At 54.2% G+C, this 25,777-nt stretch overlaps 1 protein-coding gene across 2 annotated transcripts in view; it reads left to right on the top strand.

The window, feature by feature from the left end:
- Positions 1-25,777, top strand: part of RNF213 (ring finger protein 213) — a 98,403-nt gene that overhangs the window by 4,100 nt on the left and 68,526 nt on the right. For both annotated transcript variants that reach the window (XM_026483953.4, XM_044378781.3), the window contains exons 3-14: positions 6,267-6,499; positions 8,963-9,463; positions 9,695-9,814; positions 10,447-10,622; positions 11,204-11,362; positions 11,706-11,905; positions 16,010-16,293; positions 16,969-17,225; positions 19,203-19,400; positions 21,764-21,986; positions 22,484-22,539; positions 23,651-23,804. In XM_026483953.4, the coding sequence (XP_026339738.2) occupies positions 6,267-6,499; positions 8,963-9,463; positions 9,695-9,814; positions 10,447-10,622; positions 11,204-11,362; positions 11,706-11,905; positions 16,010-16,293; positions 16,969-17,225; positions 19,203-19,400; positions 21,764-21,986; positions 22,484-22,539; positions 23,651-23,804 (2,561 nt within the window). The remainder of the gene's footprint in view (positions 1-6,266; positions 6,500-8,962; positions 9,464-9,694; positions 9,815-10,446; positions 10,623-11,203; positions 11,363-11,705; positions 11,906-16,009; positions 16,294-16,968; positions 17,226-19,202; positions 19,401-21,763; positions 21,987-22,483; positions 22,540-23,650; positions 23,805-25,777) is intronic.

Below are 25,777 nucleotides of genomic sequence, written 5' to 3'. Positions count from 1 at the left end.
TAAGGGCAGCCCAGGTGTTTGCCAGCAGAACCGGGAAAGGGAGCCCAGGCTCCCACTCTCTGTGTGGGAGCCTGGGCGTGTGGCATTTTTACAGGATGCCAGGAAGTCTTCCCATGCTCACAGCAGCCGGGTGATCACTGATCACTGATCACAGTCCAGGGCCCGGCCCATCCCAGTGGGTAGGGAGGGCGGGTCAGATTCAAAGCCCCCACCCCCACCCCTGAGATGTTGGCAAAGGCGTAGAGAGCGGCTGGGGGGTGCTGGCTTCTCACGTGGGGGCGCTCCCCTGCTGCTGGTGGGAGCAGGGCCAGCCCTGGTCCCTCTGGCGGGATCCCCAGGGGCCAGGGGTCTCAGGAACGAGGCCATCTCCCCCAGCGCCCCACCCCACCCCGTGCTTCCTGCTTCTTTGCCTCTCCCGCCTCCTCCCTCCCTCACGCCCTAGCTCTGCCTCTGTTTACAGGAACAGAAACTGAAACCAAGCTGCCAGGCTTGACTGGAGCTGCTGGGCAGCATCTTCTTCCTGTCAGCCCCTCCCAGGGCGGCCGGGCTGGGGGCCCCGGGCTCGGGGGCATCGCAGACCAGGGGCTCTGGGGCGGCCGGCAGGGCCGGGATCTGGGGGTCCAGAGAGGCTGGTGCCACTGTTCGGAGGTGCTGGATGGTGTGATTTGAAGTGGGGCTCAGGAGCAAAGGGTCAAGAAAGAATTCTTAAGACGTTTTTGGTGCAAAAAAGATGGTTTTGTTGAAGCACGGGGACAGGACCCATGGGCAGAAAGAGCTGCATTGGGGTCGTGAGGAGCAATTGATTATATACTTTAAAGTTGGGACGAGTAGAGACAAAGGAAATTTCCCAAAGGATTTTCTTACGTTAAAGAGGACTCATAGGATCCAGGAGACCTGGCCACTGCCAAGAGCTAAGGTTGATTTTGGCTCTGGCGAGACGTGAACATGACACCCTCAGGAGTTCCGGGAGGAACTTCACCTCTGCCTGCCTCAAGCATTTGTCAATAAGCTGCAAGTCACAAGGACTTTGAATTTCATCTACCATTTCTGCTTGCCTTTGTTCCCCTGTCACTGGATGCCTGGGTCTTGGGGGGCGTGGGGGGCCCCATGGATAAAGGGCATGGAAGGGAGGTATGTGGAGAGTCCCAGCCCATCCTGGACAGAGGGTGGCCAACTTTGCCCAGCTCATGTTGGGCCAATCCGATGGTGGAGGGCAGGGCCAGGGGAGAGGGTCAGGGGACCCAGTGGGACTCTGCCTTGAGTGCTAGAAGCTTATTATCAGGAGGTGAAGTTCTGGCCAACGTATTTGCTTTTTATTTTTTTGCTATTTCCCAGTTTCCTTGATGTTTTTATAATGGGAAAAAGGTGAGAGCCTGAGACCCTATAGGCGCCCAGGGCAGGGCTGGGGCCGCTGGGGGAGCTCAGAGGCAGGACAGGACAGGTGGCGATGGCCCTGGGGGGGGGTTGTGATGGCAGCGGAGGGTCACTAGTCAGGGATGGGGGCGTCCTGCCTGTTGGTGCCTTGGGGCTGGTGTGGGCACCTCGTCTCCATGGCCGCCTGCACCGGCTGTGGGCTTGTGCTCACTGTGCCCACTCAGGTGGTGGTGGGCGCCAGGCAGACCCGGAGGGCTGTGTTGTTCAGTGCACTGGGTTTTATTATTTTAATTGTGATAAAACATTTATAACAGGAAATGTACCGTTATAACAGTGTGAAACTGTTCAGGGGCATGAAGTCCCTTCTCACTGTCGTGCAGCCGTCCCCACCGCCCCCCTCCAGAGCATTCTCGTCTTCCCAGACTGGAAGTCTGTCCCCAGTAGACACTGTCGCCTCCCACGGACTCTGGCACCCGCCATCCCCTTCTGTCTCTGGAGGGTGACTCCCCTAGGGGCCTCCTGTGAGAGTGGGGAGCGCGCCTACTTGCTTTAGCCTTCAGGACAGGGAAGGCTGCAGCCCGTTTTCCAGCCGGGGGATGGCCGGGATGGCTGGGGGCCTCGGGTTAGCCGGTGGCCGTCCCAGGGTCACATGCGCTGCAGACCCAGTCCTGCTTCTGGGGCTCTCATTGGAAGCCTGGGTGTCGGAGTCAGCGAGGCTGACTGATTTAGCTTGAGCTGATTTCGTGTGAGGTCTTGTTGTAGCAATGATTGGGGTAGACGGTGAGGTCTCTGCCTTCTTGCTTCATTCTTGTGCTAATCAGCCAGTGACCTGATTTCCGGATCTGAAGGAGCTCAGCCCCACTTGGCTCTCTGGATACCCCTAGGTCTGTTTACCTGCAGGCATGCCTGTTTAGGGTGCAGGGGAGATCTCGCCTCCCATGCATGCTGCTTCGGGGGTGGGGGGCAGTAATCTGCTCTGATTCAGCCTAAGTGTCCTATGGGCAAGGACCACAGCCCCAGCAGCTGTCCCCAGGGCCTGTCGCGGCTTCTGGGAGGCAGACCAATGCCTGGGTTCAAACCCTGCTACCCCATTGTTCTTCCATATTTGTGTCTGCCAAACAGTGAGGTGCTAGGAAAAGCACCTCCCCCATTGGGTAGCTGTGAGTACTCAATGGGTTAACATGTCGAGTGCCTATCAGGTGCCAAGGAAGGTTTGCTCTTCCTGCATCCAGCTACTTTCCTTTTGATTTTGATGATCATAGAAGTAACACATGCTGGTGTGAATCGATGTGATTTGAAGTGGGGCTCAGGAGTGAACGGTCAAGAAAGAATTCTTGAAATGTTTTTGGTGCAAAAAGGGTGGTTTTATTAGAACACAGGGACAGGACCTGTGGGCAGACAGAGCTGCCCCTGGATTGTGAGAAGCTATTGATTGTATACTTTAAAGTTGGGGAGGTAAAGACAGTGCAAAGTTTCCAATAGGATTTTCCTATCTTAAAGACTCACAGGATCTTGGAGGGCTGGCTATTGTCAAGTTAAGGTTGTCTTTTGTCTAGCAAGGCATTAACATGAAGATTGGGAATTCCTGAAAGAATGTTATACTCTGCCTGTCTCAAGTATTTATCAACAGGCTGCAGGTTATAAGAGAATTTAATTTTTTGTACATTTATTTGCCTTCGTTCCTCACATCATGAAGACCCTCGCATTATAGGAGGGCATAAAACCCACGAAGCCCCCGACCTTCCCCCAGCCCTGGCCCCTCACATCCCCAGTTAACACAACACCATTAAGTATTTGGTGTGTCCCCTTCTGGATGTTTCCTCTGCATGGAAACGTGTGTACACACATGTGTTTCTGTAAGCTGGTGGGGCTATGCTGATGTAGTTTTGGAATACAGGTGAGGTTTGGTGGGGTAGGGTCCGGAGCCGACAGCCAAGAAAAAATTCTTGAGATGTCTTTGGTACAAAAAGGTGGTTTTATTGAAGTGCGGGGACAGGACCCATAGGCAGAAAGAGCTGCACCAGGGTCATGAGGAGTGGCCCATTATATACTTCCAAGTTGGGAGGGGGTTAGGGATAGTGTAAGTCTCTAAGGAATTTTGGAAGCAAGGTTCCCAGGACCTTGAGGGGGCCAGCTATTGTTGGGAAAAGGTCATTTATTACTGTCTAATAAAATCTGAGTCGTGAGACCCTTCAGATGTATATCAGTGGGTCATATGCTTGGGGGACGATTGTCAATGTGTATCTTGGGGGTAGAGATAAAGGGCGTTTCCAAAGGAATTTTTATTTATTTTTATAAATTGTTAAAGATTTCATATATGTATGTATGTATATATTTTAGAGAGGGAGAGAGGGGAGGGGCAGAGGGAAAGGGAGAGAGAGAATCGTAAGCAGGCTCCACAGTTGACATGGAGCCCAACGTGGGGCTTGATCTCACAACCCTGATTTCATGACCTGAGCCAAAATCAAGAGTTAGATGCTTAACCAACTGAGCCACTCAGGCACCTCCAAAGGAATTTTTATATATTAAAGTAGACTTACAGGATCTTGGAGGTTGGGCTAAGATTGCCTTTTGCCCTTAGCCAAGTGTTGACGTCGAGGCAGCTGAGCTCCTAGAGGAATGTCACTCTGCCTGTTTCAAGGACTTGTCAATGGGCTGTAAGTAGTAAGGAAATTTAATAATTTTTCTTCTGCCTTTGTTTCCCACATCACTGGGCACTTGCCTTGTTCCACCGTTTTGCCGTAAGGCATGTGACAGGGCGGCTCTTGCCCCCGGAACCAGTCTATCTGGAGGACAGCCTGGTGTGTTTACAATGCACAAGGCTTCTGGCCCCTCTGGCCTAGGGGCTTCGAGGTCTTGTCCACCTGCGTCTCTCGTAGCACTGGCCACTATTGATCTTGCTAATCAATGCTAAGTGGATTGGTAGATGTAGAATCTCCCAGATTTCTTTCCCACTTCCTTGACTCGTAGGGAGCCAAAGATGTTTTTGAGGGTTGAGAGGTCACTTGTATTTCTTTTTCTTTGAACTGCCTCTTGTTTTCCTTTTGGGAAGCTCATTTTTTAGAAAAATTCTTGCTGATTTTCATAGCCATTGGGGCTGTTTATATTGGAGAGGACCAGAAGCCCAGCTCCCTGCTTCATCAGCTGGGAGAACGCACTGGCCACACACACTCCGCTCCAGATCCAGGGGTTTGGGTTTCCGCGGGGCTCCCTATCTGTCCCGAGTTCCTCTGTCTCTGCATCTTTGTCTGATCCCCTGCTTTGTCCTCAGGTGGGCTGTGTTCATGGGGGCAAACTGGCTCACCAGTTCCAGTGCCTGGGATCTGTTTGACCGGGGAGGAAATCAATGTGTCTGAAACCCCAGTAACCAGCCCTGGAGGCACTTCCTGCCAATCACCGGGGCCAGAGGAAATGCCGGGTTCTCATTGGATCAGGCTAATCAGGGCCCGCCCCACGTAGTGGCAGGTGGGATACAGACCTGCCAAAAGGCTCACAGTTTATCATCAAAGGAGAGTGGTCTGGGCTGTTGTGTGTGATGATATCCTTGCTGCTTTGACTCTGGCCATCAGGTTGTTGGGGAGGAAGAATTTTTCTCTACCCTTCCAAATGCTTCTGGCTGGTCTAAGAATTAAATAGACATGAGACAGATTGACAGGAGAAAATCAAATTTAATTTCCACACAATGAAAGATTGCAAAGACAAGTGTAGGGAGGTGTATATGTCACCCTGGACTCAGGAGAAGGGGGTAGGGGTCTGGGACGTCAAAGGGAAGAAAACAGGTCTCAGGAAGATGGAAAGGAGTCAGAGGTAAACAGATGTTTGCTGGGCCATCCAGAAACCACGGGACAAAGAGAGGACCCTGGTCCAGCAGGCCTTGCCAGGTTCCTCCCTGTCCGCCATCCCTAGTCCATAGCAGAATGTGGTTATGTGTGGTGGCTCCCAAGTCCTCCATCTAAATTCTCGTAGGCAGTTAGGGGGAAGGTCAGAGTTTCTTCCTGAGTCTTTTCAGCTCAACATAATCTGCATGCCAGAGTGGCCCATCTTGGGGCAACTCAAAGTCCTGAGTATGTGTATTTAGACATTTATTGTATCTGTTATTGATTCTGAGTCTTGTCACAGTCATCCGAGGGATGGCTTCTGAGGGCCTCGTATGTTCCAGGTGCCAGAGACTCCAAAGGGAACGAAGCACCAGAATTTACAGAGGGAAGGTCAGGGATAAGACGGGCCTAGGAGAGTGAAGAGGAAGGGGCTTCAGGAGGGGGGCCCAGTGGGCCTGGGGCTTTGGAGTCCAGGGCAAAGGAGGGCTCCAAGCAGAAAGCTGTCTGGAGTGTGAGGGGGGGATGGCATGGAGACCCAGGTTTGAAAATGGGGTCCCTAAAGTACTCAGTTTGGGAGGGGCCCCTGCATCAGGTGCTGGGAGCCATGTGGATGATTGCTCTAAACAGGTGTGGCTCTGAGAGCAAGCCAGCCAGGGTACAAGGATGAATGAGGGCAGGGACCAGGGAGGCGCTGGGAAACTCTGGGTACGGCCAGGAGCCCCAGGGAGAGGGGCTAGGGATGGGGCGCCTGTCCCTGAGAAGAGAGGAAGTGCTTTGGGCAGGGAAAGGGGTGGCATTCTGTTTGGGAGACATCGGGGCCAGAGCACTCTGCCGATGCTGAATCAGGGAGAGCTGGACCCTCAGACTGAACCTGCTGTTTCGGGGGTTTGGCCCTTCCTTAGGGCTGGGGCCAGGGTCCTGGGTCCCTCGTGCGCACTCACGAGCAGAAATTGTACCCAGGGGAAGTGCATGATGGAGGAGAGGGCTGATCTGACCAGTGTCCGGGAAGGACTTTCCTCCATGGCTTCTCTTGCTTTTCCCTGAAACTTGACCCACGTGCACATACCTTTGTAGATTCTGAGAACAACAATCCTGAGGCAATGCCAGCCACAGAGGGAAAAATGGAGCGTGGGCAGGAGCTGAAGGAGGACGGCGGCCCCCAGGTGGCGTTGGACCCTGAGGGAGACATGGAGCGTGGGCAGGAGCTGAGGGAGGACGGCGGCCCTTTCTTGTCCCCGGGCTCAAGTCATCTGCCACAGGAAGATCTGGACGAGCCTCCTTCCAGCGTGTCCTTGGCCAGCTGCAGAGTGAGTACGCCTAGTCCCTGGTGGGGTGGGTCTGTGAGGAGCAGTAAGCGTGTGGGAGGGGTTTGTACAGTGTGGGATATATGTGAGAGGGGGGTGCGTGTGGCGTGGCAGGTGTGTGATGTGGGGTGAGGGTGGGGGATGTGTAAGTGTGTGTTTCGTGTGTTCGTGTGCAGTGTTTGTGTGTGTGTGTGTGAGGCTGTGTGTATGTGGGGAGGTGTCCGTTAGCATGTGATGTGCATGGTGTTGGGTGTGTGTGGTGTGGATTATGCGTGTGTGCGCGTGTGATGTGCGTGGTGTTGAGTGTGTGCGGTCAGGATTATGCATGGGCGCGCGTGTGATGTGCGTGGTATTGGGTGTGTGTGGTGTGCATCATGCGTGTGCGCGCGTGTGTTGTGCGTGGTGTTGGGTGTGTGTGGTGTGGATCATGCGTGTGCATATGTGATGTGCGTGGTGTTGGGTGTGTGTGGTGTGGATCATGCGTGTGTGCGCGCGTGTGATGTGCGTGGTGTTGGGTTGTGTGGTGTGGATCATGCGTGTGTGCGTGTGTGATGTGCGTGGTGTTGGGTGTGTGTGGTGTGGATTGTGTGTGTGCACGCGTGTGATGTGCATGGTATTGGGTGTGTGTGGTGTGGATCATGCGTGTGCGCGCGTGTGTTGTGCGTGGTGTTGGGTGTGTGTGGTGTGGATCATGCGTGTGCATATGTGATGTGCGTGGTGTTGGGTGTGTGTGGTGTGGATCATGCGTGTGTGCGCGCGTGTGATGTGCGTGGTGTTGGGTTGTGTGGTGTGGATCATGCGTGTGTGCGTGTGTGATGTGCGTGGTGTTGGGTGTGTGTGGTGTGGATTGTGTGTGTGCACGCGTGTGATGTGCATGGTATTGGGTGTGTGTGGTGTGGATCATGCGTGTGCGCGCGTGTGTTGTGCGTGGTGTTGGGTGTGTGTGGTGTGGATCATGCGTGTGCATATGTGATGTGCGTGGTGTTGGGTGTGTGTGGTGTGGATTATGCGTGTGCGCGCGTGTTTGCCCTGTATTTGTGAACGGCAGGGCCGTTCGTGTCATTCCTAGGGCAGATTGTACTGTGGCCTTTGACTGCTATTTTCTCAAAATTGAAGATGTGGGGAAATTCTTGCAATCAGATCAGAGAACTAAATATATAAAAAGATAAAACAAACCGCAAGTATGGTAAAGGGATACCAGCAAAAACAGCAGAGAAGGGGCCTCTGGGGCCTGTCCGTCCAGAGAAGCACCGACCAAACAGAGCAGAACGGTCAGATAAGCTGTGTCGCAACTTTGGAAAGTCTCAGTAGCAGGAGACTTAGCCCTGGTGGCCGAGCTTGGTCTGTGGGGTTTCTCCCTGCCCCCCCTCCCCGGAATGGGGAGTCTGAAGGCACAGCCTGTGTTCAGACGGAGGGAGGGAGCCCTGCAGACCGTGTCCCCAAGGAACCGAGTGTGTCTTGACCTTTGGGATGTCTAAGGGGGACAGGTGCTAAAGAGGCTGTTTCTGGAACAGCTGCAGGCAACTGCAGGAGCTCCCTGCCCCCCAGGGAGGGGGGTGGGGAGTCACCACTCAGAGGGCATGGGGTTCCTTTGGGGGGGATGAAAACATACGGAGCTGCATAGTGGGGTGCTTGCACAGTGAGCGCCAAATGCCACCAAATCGCGCACTTGAAGTAGTTCATTGTATGTTCCGTGATTTTCACTACAGTGTCCAAAAGCTGTGTGACATTGTCATGGAAGGGGTCAAAAACAAAAGCCAACATGCACACATTCCCACCCATGAAGGGAAGATGGAGTGCAGAGCACGGGCAGATAGTGGTGGGGTCGTCTCTGGGGATTCGCTCACGCGTGGGGCTTCGTGGCTGCTCCCACTCCCTAGTGACCCTCCATAACCCCATGGTCAGACAGGCGTGCGTGAGGTGAAGGGACTCGTGTGTAGCCGGGGTGTTCCCATGGGCTGGGGGGACTCTGCAAGGGAACTGAGAGCCAGGGCCCCAGACGAGGACAGGAGCCTTTATTTGACGAGCCATGAGTCAGGCAGTGTCCCTCCCAACAACAGAAGGCTGAGTGGAAGGTTTTCTAAGGGCAGAAAGGCCACGTGTCCGTGCACGCGGTCCTCTGCGGAACCAGCGCCTCCCGACCAGGCCGCAGGCTAGAGCCATTGGGGGAGCTAGCGGAGATGCCTGTGCCCAGGCCCCACGCCCAGTCAGAGCAGAGCTGCGGCGTGTGGGGGCGCAGGGCTCCTAGGGGCTCTCTCCGGGCCCTGCACGGGTCCTCCCGCTCTCCAGGAGAAGTGTCTCTGCCTCAGGCTTTCCAAGACAAAGACATGGCAGATGTGACAGAAATAAGGGGGTTTGGTCAGGCTCAGCTCGACGTACTTGAGACATTGAAAGGAAATTGGAGGAAAATGTTGGGAGAGTGTCACGACCCTAGGAAATAAAATGAAAGTCTCTTCTTCTGTTTAGAGCAAAAGGAGGAGAAGGAAGAGAAAGAATCAGAATGTCTCTACATCCACGGAGCGGGACTCCTTGTTGGAGGCCTCCTCGGTCCCCGACAGTGTCAGCTCGCCAGCAAACCCTGGCTTCCAGGATTCAGCCCCGCCCCAGAGCCAGGCTCTGCAGGGTGGTCCGACCAGCCAGCCGAGCCAGCCCCTGGGCGCCGCCCTGACACCCCTGGAGGGTGGTGACCGCGCAGAGCCCGTGGGGCACGCCGAGGCTGGAGGCAGCCCGCTGCAGGACCAGACCATGGGAGATGCTGTCCTGAATGGGAAGGGCCGTGACACCCCTGAGCCCTCCAAGGGCAGAGGCACCCCCCAGGAGGGGGCTGGCCCAACCGCCTCTGCCAAAGACTGTCCTGAGAAGGAAGATGCTGCTCAAGGGCTCGAGCCGCCTGAGTCAAAGCGGGACTCTGAGCCCCAGAAAGAACCGCAGGCCGCCGGACAGCAGGCTGGGGCCCCCCCCTCTGGGGTGAGTTGTCAGGGGAGTGATGAGCAGGTCCGCTCTGCCCGGACAGCTCGCTGCGGCCAAGCAGCTGTGCCATCGCCTGCCTGCCTAGGAGGGGCACCCCTGGGACCTGTTCCAGGGATGGTGCCCCTCCCTGAGCTGCTGATCCCTCTCGCTGGGCTGGTGGCAGAGCTGACCCTTACTCCAGCGGGCCGTCGCCTGGGCCCTGACGTCTGGGGCCTTTGTCTACTCTAGGAAATTGCTGCTGCAGCCCAGCCGGCTGAGCCGGTGGGAGGGGCTGGAGAAGTGAAAGCCAAGACTCAGAAAACGAAACAGCCGCCAGCAAGCACTCCTGCTTCCCCAGAACTCCGCCAGGTAGGGCATCTTGTTCTTGGAAGCCCCCGTCTTCTGCTGTCTGTCCCACCATCTGCTCTGTCGGGCCCCGTTCCTTCTAAAGTTATCCTTCATTCAGTCATTCAGTGATTCTCTTTTGGGTTTAGGGATACAGCCATGAAGGAGACCGGACTCCTGCCATCACGGTTCACATTCTACAGGGGGAAAGACAGAAAGCAAAGTCAGGCATGGGGAGAGCCACAGAGAAAAGCAGGGTATGGGTGGAGGGTGCTAGAGGTGGGTGCTGAGAGAGCGTCACCAGGCAAGGTCTCCCCAAGGAGGTGCAGGTGGAGCAGAGATCTGCAAGAGTGAGGAGCAAGCCATGTGGCTCTCTGGGGACACGTCCCCGGCAACGATGGCAGGTGCAAAGGCCCTGGGGCAGAGTGTGGTGGGCCTGTTTAGGGAACAGTAAGGAAGCCAGCGCCCCCAGGAGTGAGTGAGGGGAAGAGGGCTGCAGAGGGGCTCTTGGAAGCTGTAGCAGGTGGGTCAGAGGGCAATGGAAAGTTCTGATCAGGGAAGGGGCACAGCCACTCTGGCTGCTGTGACAAGTGTTGACTGGAGGGGGCAAATGTGGAAGCTGGTCCTAAAGGTCAGGGTTTGGTTACTTGTCCCAGGAAGCTGAAACCAAGGAGAAGACGGCCGTTACTGCAGACAAAGCAGGTGGAAGTGAGAAGGCCAAGCAAGAGGGTCCGAAGAAGCCAGAAGGGAAGGACAAGAGTTATGTGGCTGCGGTGAAAAATGAGAAGGAGCAACGGAACCGCAGAGCCGGAGCGTGTGAAGTGAAGGAGAGGTAGGTGTGAGCCCTGGCACGTGGGACCAAGGACACAAGCTGCCCCAGGGACACAGGCACAGCCTCCCAGGGTCCACATCCCCCCATACTGGGGCAGGGGATGGAGATTCCCAGGCGGCCCTTCTTGGTGACTCTTTTGGGGAAATGGGGGAACTGCTGAGGAGGCAGGTGGGGGAGGGCCACGCTTCCCCGTTCCTTGCTTGGTGACATGCTGCAGCACACAGCCCCTGGGGTCCCTGAGGCCACGTGGGCCTTACAGAGCTCAGGGGAGAGGCTGGCACGTCCCAGAGTGCTCATCAGCCCCCTCCCGCCAGTGCCCCCAGCCCTTCAGAGCTGGGCAGAGATGGCCCCCCACCCTGTGGGTAGAAGCCCACCTTCCTCCTCCCTATGGAGGGAGGCCAGGAGGACCCACGTGGCATGGGGTCCATCTGAAGCATGGACGCTCTTGCAGTCTGCCGGGGTGTGTGTTAGTGCCCAGTCGAGGAACGGGGGCCCTGTCGAGCACGCGTGTGTACGTGAGTGTGCACATCCAGAGCGCAGATCTGGATCTGATTGGTGTTTCCTTCCGTGGCGTTCTCCAGCCCGCTGAGTCTGCAGGAAAGAGTCATGGTGTACTTCCATGCGATCATCTCTAAGGATTTCAACTTCGACCCCGGCCTCCACAAAGTGTTTGTCAAGGGTGGAGAGGAATTTGGGAAGCCCAAATGGAGTTACAATGTCTGCGAGATGCACTGCACCAAGTGAGTACTGAGGGCTCGTGGGGAGTCCCTCGGGGAAATGGACAGAATATCCAGTCTTTGAAATATATTGAAATAATCATTTTTTTCAAGTTGGTAACATTCTTACACTTTGGAGAACGACTGTTTCAAACAAATACTCCCTACAATGCGCTTCTGTGTCCTGTGTCACCATGGCCCATTTAAGGTTGGTTCTGTCTGCAAACTGTGTCTCCTTCTAGAAGCAGCCTCTTGGTCAGTAGTGATTTATAGCTTTGGGTCTGCACTCCAGGCTGTGTTTGAGGAGAGCTAACATTTTTAAAACAGGAGTTTTTTTGGATAACCGGCTGGTGTCCTGTTTATTCAGAGACCTGCACGAGAACGGGTTCCTCGTGGAAGGCAGTGCCGTCCTTTCCCGGCAGCACCTGGATAAACCCATTCCCTACAAGTACGTCGTCGTGCGCGGCAAGAACCAGGTCGACTATGAGTACATCTACAAACCTCAGCAGAGCAACGAGCACGTCAACCGCTGTCTGCAGGTGAAGGCTGCACTTCTGGGCGCCGGAGGTGAGTCGCTGGCTGGGCCCCTGGGCCGAGCTCGAGTGCAAGCACCAGACCGCCCGAAGCGGCCGTCCCGCCACAGAGTAGGGGCCCCCGTGGGTCCTCTTCATCGGCATTGCCCCCACCCCTGCCCCTGTCCCCAGCCCCCCGCTGCCAGCTCTGTGTTGAAGAAACCTGAGTGTAGAAGCCCATTTTTGATCAGTGTAACGGAACCATTCACTTCCAAGGGGAAACCAGGAGAAGGATTTCTACTAATGGGTGGAGAGGGTGAAGCCACTGGGGTTCAGGGGGTCGGGGGCTGGGCAGAGGGACAGAGGCAGGGCACTGGCAAGAGGGTGCAGGGCAGGAGGACGAGGCTGGAGCTGCAAGCACCCACCCCCTGCCCCAGGGACTGCGAGTCGGACCCCCACCCCCACCCCCACCCCAGCTGCTTGGCGTCCTGGCCGACGTCCCCTCTTCTCCTTTCTCCTGTTTACGTCTAGTTCCTTCCCTGTCTTTTCTTTTCTGTTTCCTCTTTGCTCTATTTTCCACTTGTTGTATGCAGTGTGTGAACATGGTGTGTGAGTGTGTGGAGTGTGGCGTGTGTGAACATGGCGTGTGTGAACACGGTGTATGTGTGGAGTGTGGCGTGTGTGAACACGGTGTGTATGTGGAGTGTGGCGTGTGTGAACCTGGCGTGTGTGAACACGGTGTGTGTGTGGCGTGTGTGAACATGGCGTGTGTGAACACGGTGTGTGTGTGCAGTATGTGAACACGGCGTGTGTGAACACGGTGTGTGTGTGGGCGTGTGGTGTGTGTGAACACGGTGTGTGTGAACACGGCGTGTGTGTGGCGTGTGGTGTGTGTGAACACGGTGTGTGTGTGCCGTGTGTGAACACGTGAACACGGCATGTGTGAACACGGTGTGTGTGTGGCATGTGGCGTGTGTGAACATGGTGTGTGTGGCATGTGGCGTGTGTGAACACGGTGTGTGTGTGGAGTGTGGCATATGTGAACCCGGCATGTGTGAACCCGGTTTGTGTGTGGAGTGTGGCGTGTGTGAACATGGTTTTTGTGAGGAGTGTGGCGTGTGTGGTGTGTTCTACCTGTACACCATCACCGTGGCTTCTACTGTGGGAACTTGCGTGGACCTTCTCTGCCCGGTCTGTAGCAGGTGTCTCCGTGTGCTGAGCAAGACCAGGCAGCGTGCTGGGGGCGTGCGGCTCTTTGACCGTCTAGTAGATGAAGCCTATTTGATAGTAAAGTCCTTTTTGGACCGGTTGGCGCATCAGCTCCGGAGAGGCACGCCTCCGTCCATCTGTAGCCCGCGCTCCTCCCTGTTGCTCGGCCATGAGCACCATGGGCCTTCAGACGCAGGGTGACTGTCAGGACCTGGGGCAGCTGGTGCCCGAGCCAGACGGGCGGGACGGGGTGTTGGAGCGGGACGGAGCTGAGGCCTGGTGACCCGTGGCAGGGCTCACGGGAAGGTTGGCTTTCTGCGGGCCAGGAGGCCATCGCTTGACCCAGGTGCAGGGTGCCCTAGCCGCTGACATCATCACTGCAGGCGATTTGGGGAGGGTGTCTGGAAGGTGCTGGAAACGTGAATGAGAGAAGTTTCGTGCTCTGCTCCATCTCGTGTGGGAGTGGCCCATCTTGCGTAACTTAAATAAACGCAGGTTTCCTTATTCCCGGTGCAGGTGGGGGGACAGGCGGCTGCCCCCTCTCCTCTCTCTAAGCATCTGCTCAGGGCGTGAGCCGCCGTGGCCAGGCCGCCAGAGCGGGGGTTCCAGCTGCAGCCCTGCGCCCTGAGAGACCCAGACCATGGAAGTGCGTGCTGGTGGCCTGGCTGTGAGGGGCCTGCGTACTGTCCCTCTGTGGTCCCTCCGCAGTCCCTCCGCGGCCCTCCTCTGTCTCTTTGCTGTCCTTCCGCTGTCCCTCCGCTGTCCCTCTGCTGTCCCTCTGTGGTCCCTCTGCAGTCCCTCCGCAGCCCTCCACTGTCCCTCTGCTGTCCTTCCGCTGTCCCTCCACTGTCCCTCTGTGGTCCCTCTGCGGTCCCTCTGCTGTCCCTCTGCTGTCCCCCGCTGTCCCTCCACGGCCCTCCACTGCCCCTCTCCTGTCCCTCCGCTGTCCCTCTGCTGTCCATCTGTAGTCCCTCCACAGTCCCTCCGCAGCCCTCCACTGTCCCCTGCTGTCCTTCCGCTGTCCCTCCGCTGTCCCTCTGTGGTCCCTCTGCAGTCCCTCTGCTGTCCCTCTGCTGTCCCCCGCTGTCCCTTCACGGCCCTCCACTGCCCCTCTCCTGTCCCTCTGCTGTCCCTCTGCTGTCCCTCTGTGGTCCCTCTGCAGTCCCTCCGCCCCCTCCACTGTCCCTCTGCTGTTCCTCCACTGTCCCTCTGCAGTCCCTCCACTGTCCCTCCATGGTCCCTCCGCCGTCCCTCTGCTGGCCCTCCGTGGTCCCTCTGCAGTCCCTCTGCAGTCCCTCCGTGGTCCCTCCGTGGCCCTCCGCAGTCCCTCTGCAGTCCCTCCATGGTCCTCCACTGTCCCTCTGTGGTCCCTCCGTGGCCCTCCGCTGTCCCTCCACTGTCCCCCCGCGGTCCCTCTGCAGTCCCTCCATGGTCCCTCTGCTGCTTACTGGTGCCATTCTGCCTGAAACCGGGTGGTGCGCCTGCTGTCCGCCCGCACTGCTCCTCCGTCTCCGCCTTCATCTCTGCTCTGCCCTTTGATCTGGGGCTTGCCTCTCCAGCCACCTGTCTGTTTCGCTGGGCTTTCATTGGTTCATTTTATTTCGTGGTTTTTCATTCGGCCTGACCGTCTTCAGTGGCTGCACGTAGCCCACTGGCATTCATCCGATGGCTGCTGGAGGACTGACTTTTGCCATCTTGACCTGTCTTGTCTTTTTTTTTTTTTTTAAGATTTTATTTATTTATGTGACAGAGATAGAGACAGCCAGCGAGAGAGGGAACACAAGCAGGGGGAGTGGGAGAGGAAGAAGCAGGCTCATAGCGGAAGAGCCTGATGTGGGCCTCAATCCCATAATGCGGGGATCATGCCCTGAGCTGAAGGCAGACGCTTAACCGCTGTGCCACCCAGGCGCCCCTGACCTGTCTTTTCTATTCACCTTGTTTTCATGCCCTTTTTCGGGTATTTTTTCTAACTTGCAGAATTTCTTTCTCTTTTTCTTTTCTCTAGTGGGTTGGAAACTTAAACATTTCATTTCTTTTCTTCTGGTAGATTCTGAGAGACCGAGACCTCTGATGTCCCCTTCTCCCCCATCCCGTGGTCGAGGGTGTCCCCTGCCCAGGAGCCCCAGATGGCACTCCCTCTCCCTCCAGGACGAGGGCCAGGCCAGGCCAGCAGCTCACATGGGCCTCTGGAGGCGGGACACAGAGAAGGAAAAGCAGTATTTCCCAACAGTAATTTCAAGTTCTCACCAGGCCAGGATGGAGCAGGGGTAGGGTGAGTGGGGACCTCTGTGCAGACAGCGGGCTGCACAGAGCACCTGCTTTTCTGGAGACTGGCACGTTCCGATCTTCACAGCCGATCTGATGTGTTCATGGTGCCTGTGGCCAGCTTACTGACCTCTTGGTCTTCTAACTATTTTGCAGCTGGTTTTTCTAACTGGTCCTAGTACCTTTGTACCCAGTCCCAAGAACAGTGGTGGCCTCGGCCCTTGCCCTGCATCAAGGGCTCTGTCTTGTCTGTCCTGCATGGAGTGGGCATCACGGCTCCCAGCACAGAGGAAACCAGCTCTTGTGTCCAGTAACTCGGCAAAGTGGGGTGTTCAGCTGCTAGTGAGTGCAGTTTCGGGATAGAATTCTTAACCTCGTGTGATCATTTTCTAGTGAGGCTGTGTACTGAGTGTGCTGAGCTCTCTGGTTCAGTAAAGACACGTTTCCAGTAGTTTCAGGCCAGCTGAATCATGGGACCTTGGACCCCTTCTACTCACTGTAGGGAGGCAAGGGTCTGTGTCCTAAACCCAGCTGGGCTCCTCCCCGGGGCCGGCGGGGCCCTGGCCCGCATGAGTTCTGGTTCGTTCCCCTCCTCTGCCTCCTCCTGTCCGTCGGTCGGCCGTGCAAGGTAGGTCCGTGCCTTCGGATGGCCTGCAGCGTGGTGTCTCCCTGTGTTCGCTCTTAGACTGGCACCAGTACGATGACGTGGTTCGCATGAGGTCCCCGGGGATGCTCCGGAGGATGATGAGTACCCTCACGGACGGCATCCGGAAGGACCTGGTGAAGGGGAAGCAGGTCGCGGCCGCCGTCATGCTGGACGGCATCTTCAGCATCTTGCAGACCTGGAACGCCATCAACGTGACGAGCTTTTTTACCCAGTTGCAGCAGTTCTATTCTGTCGTGAAAGTGCCCATGATCTACGAAGGCAAAGCACAGCCCTGGCACGCTCTGCAGTACGACGAGAAGGAGGTACTGGGTGTCAGGGTGCCCCGCTGCTCCCCTCACCTCCTGGGCAGTCAGCGCCACCCCACTTCCTCCCGGCCGCAGGATGTCCCGGGGAGCAGATGGGGGCAGGTCGGCCTCGCCCTCCCTGTGGTCCAGGCACTGCTGCTTGTGGATTCTCTGTCCTCCCGTTGTCTTCTTCCCCCCAACCCACCTCCTCTCCTGGCTCCACCCCTCTTCCACCCCTGGTCCCACCTCCTTTTGCCCCCCCCCCCGCCCCATCCCACCTCCTCACCCTCCCTCACCCCCCCCACCGGCCTCTGGCAGAGTGGAAGGATTGGGTGGAACCCTCCTTTATCACCTCTCCCCGCACATTGTGGGATGGCCCTGGCAGTGTTGAGAGGGACCTGGGGCCATTTCTGAGACGGCAGCTGGACTCTTGCAAGCATGGGGGGCCCCTCCACCAGGCAGGGTTTCTGGACTGCACTATTGGTGGCAGCTCCCAGCAAAGGCCCAGGGCAACCAGGCCTGGGAAGTGGGGGGTGTAGCAGGGCAGTGGGGTGGCCCTCCATGGAGCTCTCTCCGCCCCTTGGGGGCCTTGGTCCCCTGCCCAGCTGACGTGGAGCTGAGGGCAATGAAGGGGCCCCTCTCACCCCCGTGATGGCTTCAACTCCATGGTTCTGTCTTCTCTCCTGGGATCAGGTGAAGAGAAACCTGTGGGAGTATTTGAAAAAGCAAGCCGCACCATTTCTGGAAAGAAGTGGGGACCCTCCGCCTGAACACGGCCCAGTGAGGAGTAAATTGAGAATGGGCCTGATTATCCTTTTTGCAGTGGAAAAATTTGACATTCCCTTATCAGAGAATGACCTGGTGTTGCTCTGTACCCTCCTTTGCTCGAACGCCAGTTCGCCAGCTGACCTTGACAGTGACCTAAGCCACATCTTTGGAACATGTCAGAGGTATCGTGTGTGTGTGTCAAACGATTTTACAGCTGTTTATGATATGATTCTAAAAGTGAGCACTTGTCACAGGTTGGACGCAGACGAGCTGGAGGTGACGGCTGCCCGTGATGTCACTCACCGGCCACGTCGGCGTCTGCCTCTCCAGCCTTTTTCCGAGCTTATGTTTGTTTTCACTTTTATCACTCTTCTACCAAATAGTCTGCTTTTGAGAAGCTTCGTGGTGTATCATGCCTGGCCCCTGATGACCCAAAATGAACAATAATAAATAAATAAAGGAAACGGGGCGCCTGGCTGGCTCAGCCAGTGGAGTAGACGACTCTTGATCTCAGGGTTGTGAGTCGGAGCCCCACGTTGGGTGTAGAGATCACTTAAAAATAAAATCTTTAAATTAACTTTTTAAATTTTTTTTAAAGATTTTATTTATTTATTTGACAGAGAGAGAGACAGCCAGGGAGAGGAGGAACACAAGCAGGGGGAGTGGGAGAGGAAGAAGCAGGCTCCCAGTGGAGGAGCCTGACGTGGGGCTCGATCCCAGAACGCCGGGATCACGCCCTGAGCCGAAGGCAGACGCTTAACCGCTGTGCCACCCAGGCGCCCCTTTTTAATTTAAGTAGGCTGCACACCCAATATGGGCCTCCAACTCACGACCCCAAGATCAAAGTCGCACGCTCCACTGACCGAACCAGCCAGGCGCTCCACATAAAAAAGAAAACAAAGCAGGAAAAGTATTTTATTTGGGCCCAAGGTAAAGCAGCTAACTGGGACACACCAAGAGGAGCACGCGTGCTGCGGGGAGGGAACACGGGGTGCAGGGTGCTATGTGCTTTTTACAGAAGGAGTCACACATGATCATGATGAAGGACATTCCAGAAAGTTACAGACTTTATCTTATGCGTTTAGTATGTGCAAGACTTTAATCTTACGGGAACCAGGATGTGTTTTTTCCTTTTTCTTATCTTTCTGTTTGGAATGCTCTTTTTTTATTTTTTATTTTTATTTATTTATTTTTTGTAATATAGCGGGCATATGGTATGTGCTCTGGGCAGGAATAGAGCCCGCACTGTGAGGTCATTTTGACCTTCACAAATGTCAAAGTTTTGCTTCCCTGGGAGCCTAGGAGCAGCTCCCACAAGCACGAAAACTTGAAACTGTCCTGTATCACGCCATGTGCATATGTTCGCAGGGATTAGGGTTTGAAGACTGACTATAGGGGCCCAGCTCAGGCACATCGTGGAAGCGGGGGCGGGGGGCGCTCCCCCTGGGCCTCGGGTGCTGCGTATTTCAGTGCACTGGGCTGGGCGCAGTGTGGAGGTGCCAGCCTGCCCAGAGGGCCTACGTTGTCCCGGGTGGAGGGGTCTGCTCAGCCCCTGATGATTCCAGGGCCTTCCTGAGCTGTTCTCTGCAGCTGTGTGATTGGAACTAGAGGGCAGTAGGAGGCAGCCTTCCCTGAGCACTGAGTCTTATTAGGACATCTGCCTCTTGGTTTTACAAACTTGAAACACCGAGTGCAACACTACATTTTTAAAGAGAGAAGCATTGGCAGCAAATGTACCAAGTTTGTGTGAGTGTTTCGAGTGTTTCCAAGAACCGGCAAGCATTAATATCTTGCGACTGTAGGCAGTATGCCGTATGTTGTTGGCAGGCTTCCCCTAGACTGGCGAAGTGGCTTTGTATCTGGATTTACTGTTGCCAGAGGGTCTGGGCTCACAGATCACATAGCCCCCCTGAACCTCAGCTGTCAAGGGGGATGGACGTTTGCTGTGGGGCTCCAGGGAAGGCCTGTCCAGGGCCCCACGCTTCACAGGGTGCTGAAGGCACCCCGGTGTCCCATGCAACCACATTTCTCCTGGGGTTAGTCCCTCTTTTCAGCCACCCCTGAGTGCTCCTTCCTTCCTCTGTGTGAGGAGCTGTCAGACCCCCGGGGCAAGATACTGGCCATCCTGGCTCACTGTGGGCTCTCTGCTCCCTTCCCAGCTGGCGAGAGTTCTTGGTCAACCTGTGCCAACAGTGCCTGGAGAAAACAGTGGACCTCTGGGTGCTCGCCCTGCCCGTCCTGCACCACTGCATGGCACCATCCCCTCGAGGAAAGGACTCCAGGAAGCAGCCTGAGGACACCTGGGCAGCCCTGGAAGGAATCTCCTTCTCAGAGTTTCGGGAAAGAAGGCCAGATCAGTAAGTTGTAGAGCTGCGCTTCCATCTGTAAATCTTGTAATAACAGCCGGCTTCAGGCATCTCCGGTGGGCCCCCGGGTGCACACATTCCCCCTTCTAGCGATCCTTCTTTTAAAATGACTTTTTAAACAAATTTTAAACACAAAAGGAATGTAATGAAGAATATAAAAACAACAACAGCAAACGGCCTGCATTCCCAGAGATCATCGTTGTCGCGGACGCTTGGGCACGCGCATTTCCGGGATTTCGGCCACGCGCAGCTTTGCGGGCGCGTGACGCTCTCGACAGCAGCGGCAAACCACAGGCTTTTTTTCACGTCACAGTATTTCGTGAGCAACTCCGTGTTGGTAAACATGCAGCTACATCGTTGTAACGAGCGCTTACTCGTTAGAATTTATTTTTACTTAAGCAGCTGGGCACGTGGATTATTTCTTCTTCCCGCACTCTGCCTTTGTAAGCACGCCTGCTTTAGCATCTCGTTGCTTCCCTGTCCAGTTCTTCCCTCGAGATAAATCCCTGGAAGCAGGACTGCCAGGTCAGAGGCTCGGCACGCGGTACGTGCAAATCTTCAGGTAGCGAAGTACCAGTCTCTAGGTGAGCAAAGTTTTCTTGGAGAAGACACAGAACGCACAATCCACAAACGAAAAATGGTAAATCAAACTTAAGTACAAAAATCAAATCAAAATTACATAAAAAATTTGAAAAAGATGAATACTTCTGCTCAGTTGCAAGCACAACACCCCCCGTTCATGTTGTCTTGTGTCAGAGAAAGGATTCCAAGTCTCACCTGCTCCCACCCACCTACCAACCCAGTGCACTCCTGCCCCGGTTCTTAGAGGTTAAAACAGCTCAATTAAGGGGTTGCTCCTTCACTCTTATTGGAACGTTTAGAAGTTAAAGCCCAGTTAAGATTATTTATATCATCGCATATGTTTTAAGGACCCTTCAGGGGTGTACAAACAGTCTGGAAGAAACTTAGTTGTTAACAATGGAGAATGGCAGACACCAGCCTTGGTCTTAAAGATCCTGTCTTTCAGGCAGACGTGGCCTTTACTATGCCACGAACCTTCATCCATGTGGCCTTCGTACCCCTGTGACCTCCGTGGCACCTCGCTTTATTTATTCTCCAGCTGTCATCTTTTGGGGTCTGCAGTACGATGTCACAGAATCAGCATAATTTAAGGACCTTCACTGGGCTCACTCGGACTGTGTGATCTGGAGCATTCACTTAGTTGCTCATCGAAATGCTTAATTCAAGATCATTGCAGCCAGTATGGAAATCAGTATGGAGGTTCCTCAGAAAGTTAACGGCGGAACCGCCCTGTGAACCAGTGGTCCCTTTTGTGGGCGTGTATCCCAAGGAAATGAAATCGGTATCTCAAAGGCATACATGTGGCCCCATGGTCACTGCAGCATTATTCACGATAGCCAAGACATGGAGACCACCGAGTGCCCCCTGACGGATGAATGGACAACAAAGATGTGAGATGCGCGCGCACACACACACGCGCGGGAATATGATATGCACAACAGCACTTGTGTGGAATCTAAAAATGTCAAAGTCCTAGGAACACAGAGTAGGGTGGAGGCTGCTGGGGGAATCGGGAGATGTTGGTCATTGTACAAATCTCCAGCTAGAGGAAGAGTAAGTTCTGGGACTCTAATATGCAGCGTGGTGACTATAGTTAGGAATGCCGTATGATAGACTTCCCAGCTGTGGAGGGAGTAGGTCTTAAATGTGGTTAACACAAGAGAGGGATGGGGGTCATGTGACACGGCGCTGGCACGAGCTAATCCTCCAGTGACATCAACCCATCGTACGCGTTGAGCTTACACGACGTTAGATGTCAGTGATATCTCACTAAAGCTGGAAAGAGTGCTTGATTCTTACTGAAGGTCTTTGCTGTCGTAAAATACACACATCATATAATCCGCCCTCTTCCCCGTTTTCGGTGTGGAGTTCGGCGGCATCCAGCACCCCAGCGTTGGTGGGCCACCTCTGTCCCAGAGGTTTTCAAACTGAAACTCTGTCTGCATTAAGCGGCACCTCTGTTTCCCCGTACCCCCACCCCCGGGGAAGCACCGTCCTACTTTCTGTCTCTGAATGCGCGCACACTAGGGATCTCACAGAAGTGGAGTCAGAGCGTCTGTCCTCGCGCCACCAGCTGGCTTCACTCAGCATCGTGTCCTCAAGGTTCATCCATTTTGGGGAATCCTTAATGTTATTGCTTGCTTTTCATTTGATTCAATTATTTTTAAAAGTTTGAACTGTATAGGTCTCTTGTAACCCAACTGTATTTACCTTCACTCCGTCTGCGTGCTGACCCCACGGTTGCCCTTCTGTCCCTGGTGTCCCTTATGCAGGACACAGCTAGTTCATCTCATGGGAGAGCAGAGCCATTTGCTGAAGGTCGATGAGTGTCTGTTCCGGTCCTGGTTCAGTCTGGTGCCTCTGAGCAACTTGGTTTCCTATATGAAGAACCTCACGGACTATCTGAGTGACTTCCCTGCTCGTGTCCTGGACTGCCTTCTAGGGACTTGCCACCGGCTGCAAGCGTTTACAGAAGTCCTCAGCAGGAACCTGGAGGTCTGTTGTCTGTTGTCCGGAACAGGCTCTCGAGTCCTTGCTTAGCAAGAGCAGATCAGAAACTAGACATTCGGGGTCTGTGATTCCTTTTTTCTGAAATCCTGAGAAGGTGAAGCACTTAGAAGCCAGAGAGACGTGGTGGAGCGGCTGTTTCTTAGGGCTCCAGGGCTGCTCTGCTTGCCATTACTCTGGGGCGGGGCCCCGGTTGGTCAGGCGGTGTGTGTGTGTGTGTGTTGGCTTGTGGGCGGTCCGGGCAGGGTCCACATAGCTGCTCTCTCCTTTCCCATTTCATGGGGTGCAAAAAACATTATAATCTTAAATCCTGAATTTTATTTGTGAGATGTAAGCTTGGTTCTTGAGCACCTTTAAACTCATTTGTAGAAAGAAAAGAATCCATCGTTTTGCCTTATTTAGATTGTTTTTTTATCAGTTCTGTTTTCAGAAAGATGGTGGCGTCATGATTAACTCTTTCCTATCTTTTCTCTTCACTGCCCCAGATCATTGTGGAACTGTTTCAAATGCTGTTGCACCTCCTGGATATTTTTCAGGACAAGTAAGTAGAAAAGTGAAATGCAGCCTCTGTCTTGCACAGGGTGACCCCCCATTGACTGGCAGTGTCCCGTATTTGCTGTTGAAATCAGAAGGTCCTCAATATATATCCCACCTCCTTTTTGAGCTATTAACTTCCTGGTTTGGTTTGGTTTGAAGGGAAAATAATTGATATCAGCTGCTGGGATTTTGGTTTATTTCCATCTGGTCTTTTTTCCTATACATTTTCTTCCATTTATTTTTAAAACGATCACCATATTGCATATTCATGCTTGTGTTCTGCGTTTCTTTACCGTTGGTCTTTGTATGTTTTTTGCAAGTCAGGCCGGTTGAAAATAAAAGTCAAATGTAGGTTTACGTATCTGAAGTCATTTGCTCCTACAGACTTGTATGACCTTGACCCCCGAAGGGGCACGATACAGCAGAATGCAGAACCAGAGAAACACAAAGGTGGCTGACAGGTGTTTCCTGAGATTCTTAGCGCTCTTCCCCTGTCGCCTCACCTGAATTCTTAGGGTGTTCAGGATGGTGGTGGGGGCGTCAGATCTCTGCTAACGTCAAGCCCCGGCGGCTTTAAGACCCCCCCCCCAGGGTCCGTCACAGAAGCACCCCACAGTGCCTTTCTCCCACCACCTGCCACACCACGCTCTGGTCGGCTCCCGCCGGCTCCGGCCGAGTGCCAGCCGGGGAATGCGAGACCTGTTCTCCACGCACGGTGCCCTTTCTAGCACTTTTCGCCATCTCCCCTCCCTCCCTGGATCGTTCTGAATTTTTTTTCAAATTTATGTAGTGTCTTAATCTTCCGTGATATACAACCCTAGCTTTTTTTTTTTTTTTTTTTTTCCCAAATAAGGGACTATACTTGGGAACAGCTTCACTTGCTTTTGTTAAAGCAGTTCAGACCATGGAGGCAAACCAAAAGGACTTTGTTTCCTTTTATCTTAATTGTAAGTTCAGGATCTATTGAAGTGTTCCCAATGTTAACCAATATGGGATCAAAACCATGCCTTACTCCTAGGTATTTTGAAGGGAGGAACTCATCATGGATAATGGGTACTATTTTCTCATTTCTCCTAAATTACTTCAATGATCTCTCTTAACTCTTTGCGGGGTAGGATTCTTGAAGAGCCCTTGATACAGTCCTACTTGACTGTGTGCCTGAAACTTCATGAAACTATCTGCAGAATCACAAAAGACCAAAAGTTTTATGAGCTGCCTGCCTTATCTGCTGAGATTGTTTGCAGAATTATTACACTTAAGCCTCTAGTGGTAAGTGGAGCACACACACCACATCGCACCCACAATAACTATGGAATTTCCAGTGGCCTCACTTCAGAACGGAGGTCGGCTGGTTTCTAGGATTGCTAGAGGGACACAGAGTGGCTGATTCCCTCCTCAAATATTTGTTGGGCACCTGCCCCATGCTGGGGTCTGTTCCATGCGTTGAGGATGTTTTGGTGAGCAAGTCTGTACCCTTGCCCTCCTAGGGCTTCTGTTGGAGGCAGAGAGGGGTCAAAGTACAGAACATCAGCTGAATGAGTTAATTAAATAGCAGTGCAGGTGGCTGGGAAGTCAGGCAAGGTACCCTAAATATGTGCCCAAAGGGTGTGTCCATGCACGGTTGTTCCCACGTGACCTCGTCTCCTGCACACCAGTCTTTAAATACAGCAGCCAAGTCCACACGTCCCAAGGGCACACCTCAGGGCCTTCCATGCAGGGGCACGCCCTTGTGTTGCCTCCCGAATCAAGCTGTCGGGAGACACCAGCGCCCTGTGCCCTCTCCCTCTGCTCCCTCTGCACCCCTCCCAGAGGGAACGGCCTTCTGTCTCCTCTAGCACCGAACATGAGTTTTGCCTGTCTTTGCACTTTCTGCGTTTTGTGTCTGCTTGCTTCACCCAACACTGTGTCTCTGAGACGCAGGCCCGTTGCTGCTCACAGCAGCTCTCGCTTCGTGTCCTGTGCTCTTCGCACGCTTGAGTTTATGGGCTTCAATTTGAAGATGACAGGAGATTTTATATTTAGATGACCAATTTTTTGTTCACTGTATTATGGTTCAGAACTGGGACGTTAGTGATAGAATTCAGTATATGTTTTAAGTTTATTCCTTTCACTTTTCTTCTTTAAAATACCAAAGACCATTTTAAAATAACTATTATTGGTAAGATGATTGCTTTTTATGAAGCAGGTGCCATTTAAACCATCACAGGCAGGTGCCCACTTCCAAATAAACTTGTTTAGGAAATTTGTCAGTCTTCTAGGGTATATTTCCCTGCAGAAGAAAGTCTTAAACATAGGTTGGAACCCCAGACCTGAGTAATCTACATCACGGTAAAAATACTTTACCCACGGCATAAAAACAAAAAGGTTTGCAAAACTAAAATTCAGTGAAAGTGTATGATGAGTTTTCAGCCAGCTTCTGGGTGGGTCCTGACACAGAGGGTTAACTGGACTGGCAGGACACCAGATGGAGAAAAGCAGGGAGCACACATGCGAGGCGTCCAGCCTAGATTCTCTGTGCCGGGTGCAGGGGACACTGGGATGGGAGTGACAAAGGCCCTCCCCGCAGTGAGGTCTCTGGGGGGGCCACCCAGTGAACACGTAACTGCAGCACAGGGGACAGACAGTAAGCTGGAGAGTCGATAAGGTGCCCTGGGAACCAAGGGCAGGACTCACGTTCCTGTGAAGAGGAAACAGCCCCCACCGGGTCAGAGAGGAGGAACGTTGCCGCTCCCGAGGGCCTGCAAGGAACAGAGTGCAGCAGGAAAGGGGCCAAGTCCAGATGAGGCCAGATCACAGGGAAGGCACACCATGCTGAAGCTTCTGGATTGTTCTAGAAGGTGCTGTGCTATTTGGAGATTTTAGGCAAGAGCTGAGATGTCCAATTTTCAGCTAAGAACCGTCGCCACCTCTTGCCATCCCCTGATCTGGCGTGCTGGCCTGGCACACCCACCCTCCCACGCATCTGGTGCCTCCGCATCTTTAGGGACAGAGCCCCCTCCTGCCCCAGGCTGGGTTCCGTCCCCTTCGTGTGCGTTGAGACTACCTCGTACTTTCCCTACTTGGCACCTACTGTGGTTAACAACCAGATGCTTGCCTGTCTGTCTGTGGATTGTTGCCCGCTCTCCTGCAGCATCTGCTTGGCCACCAGGCAGGAGGGAGGGCATGTGGTGGTTCTCAGGGAGCATCGCCGGAGGGAGGAGTGGCAGCCGATCCAGTTATGGGTCCTGACACTTCTAACTTGA

The sequence above is a fragment of the Ursus arctos genome, unplaced genomic scaffold (genome assembly GCF_023065955.2).
Source record: "Ursus arctos isolate Adak ecotype North America unplaced genomic scaffold, UrsArc2.0 scaffold_24, whole genome shotgun sequence".
NCBI classification, from domain to species: Eukaryota; Metazoa; Chordata; class Mammalia; order Carnivora; family Ursidae; genus Ursus; species Ursus arctos.
The sequence above is the reverse complement of the archived record's forward strand: the minus strand, read 5'-3'. Positions and strand labels throughout refer to the sequence as shown.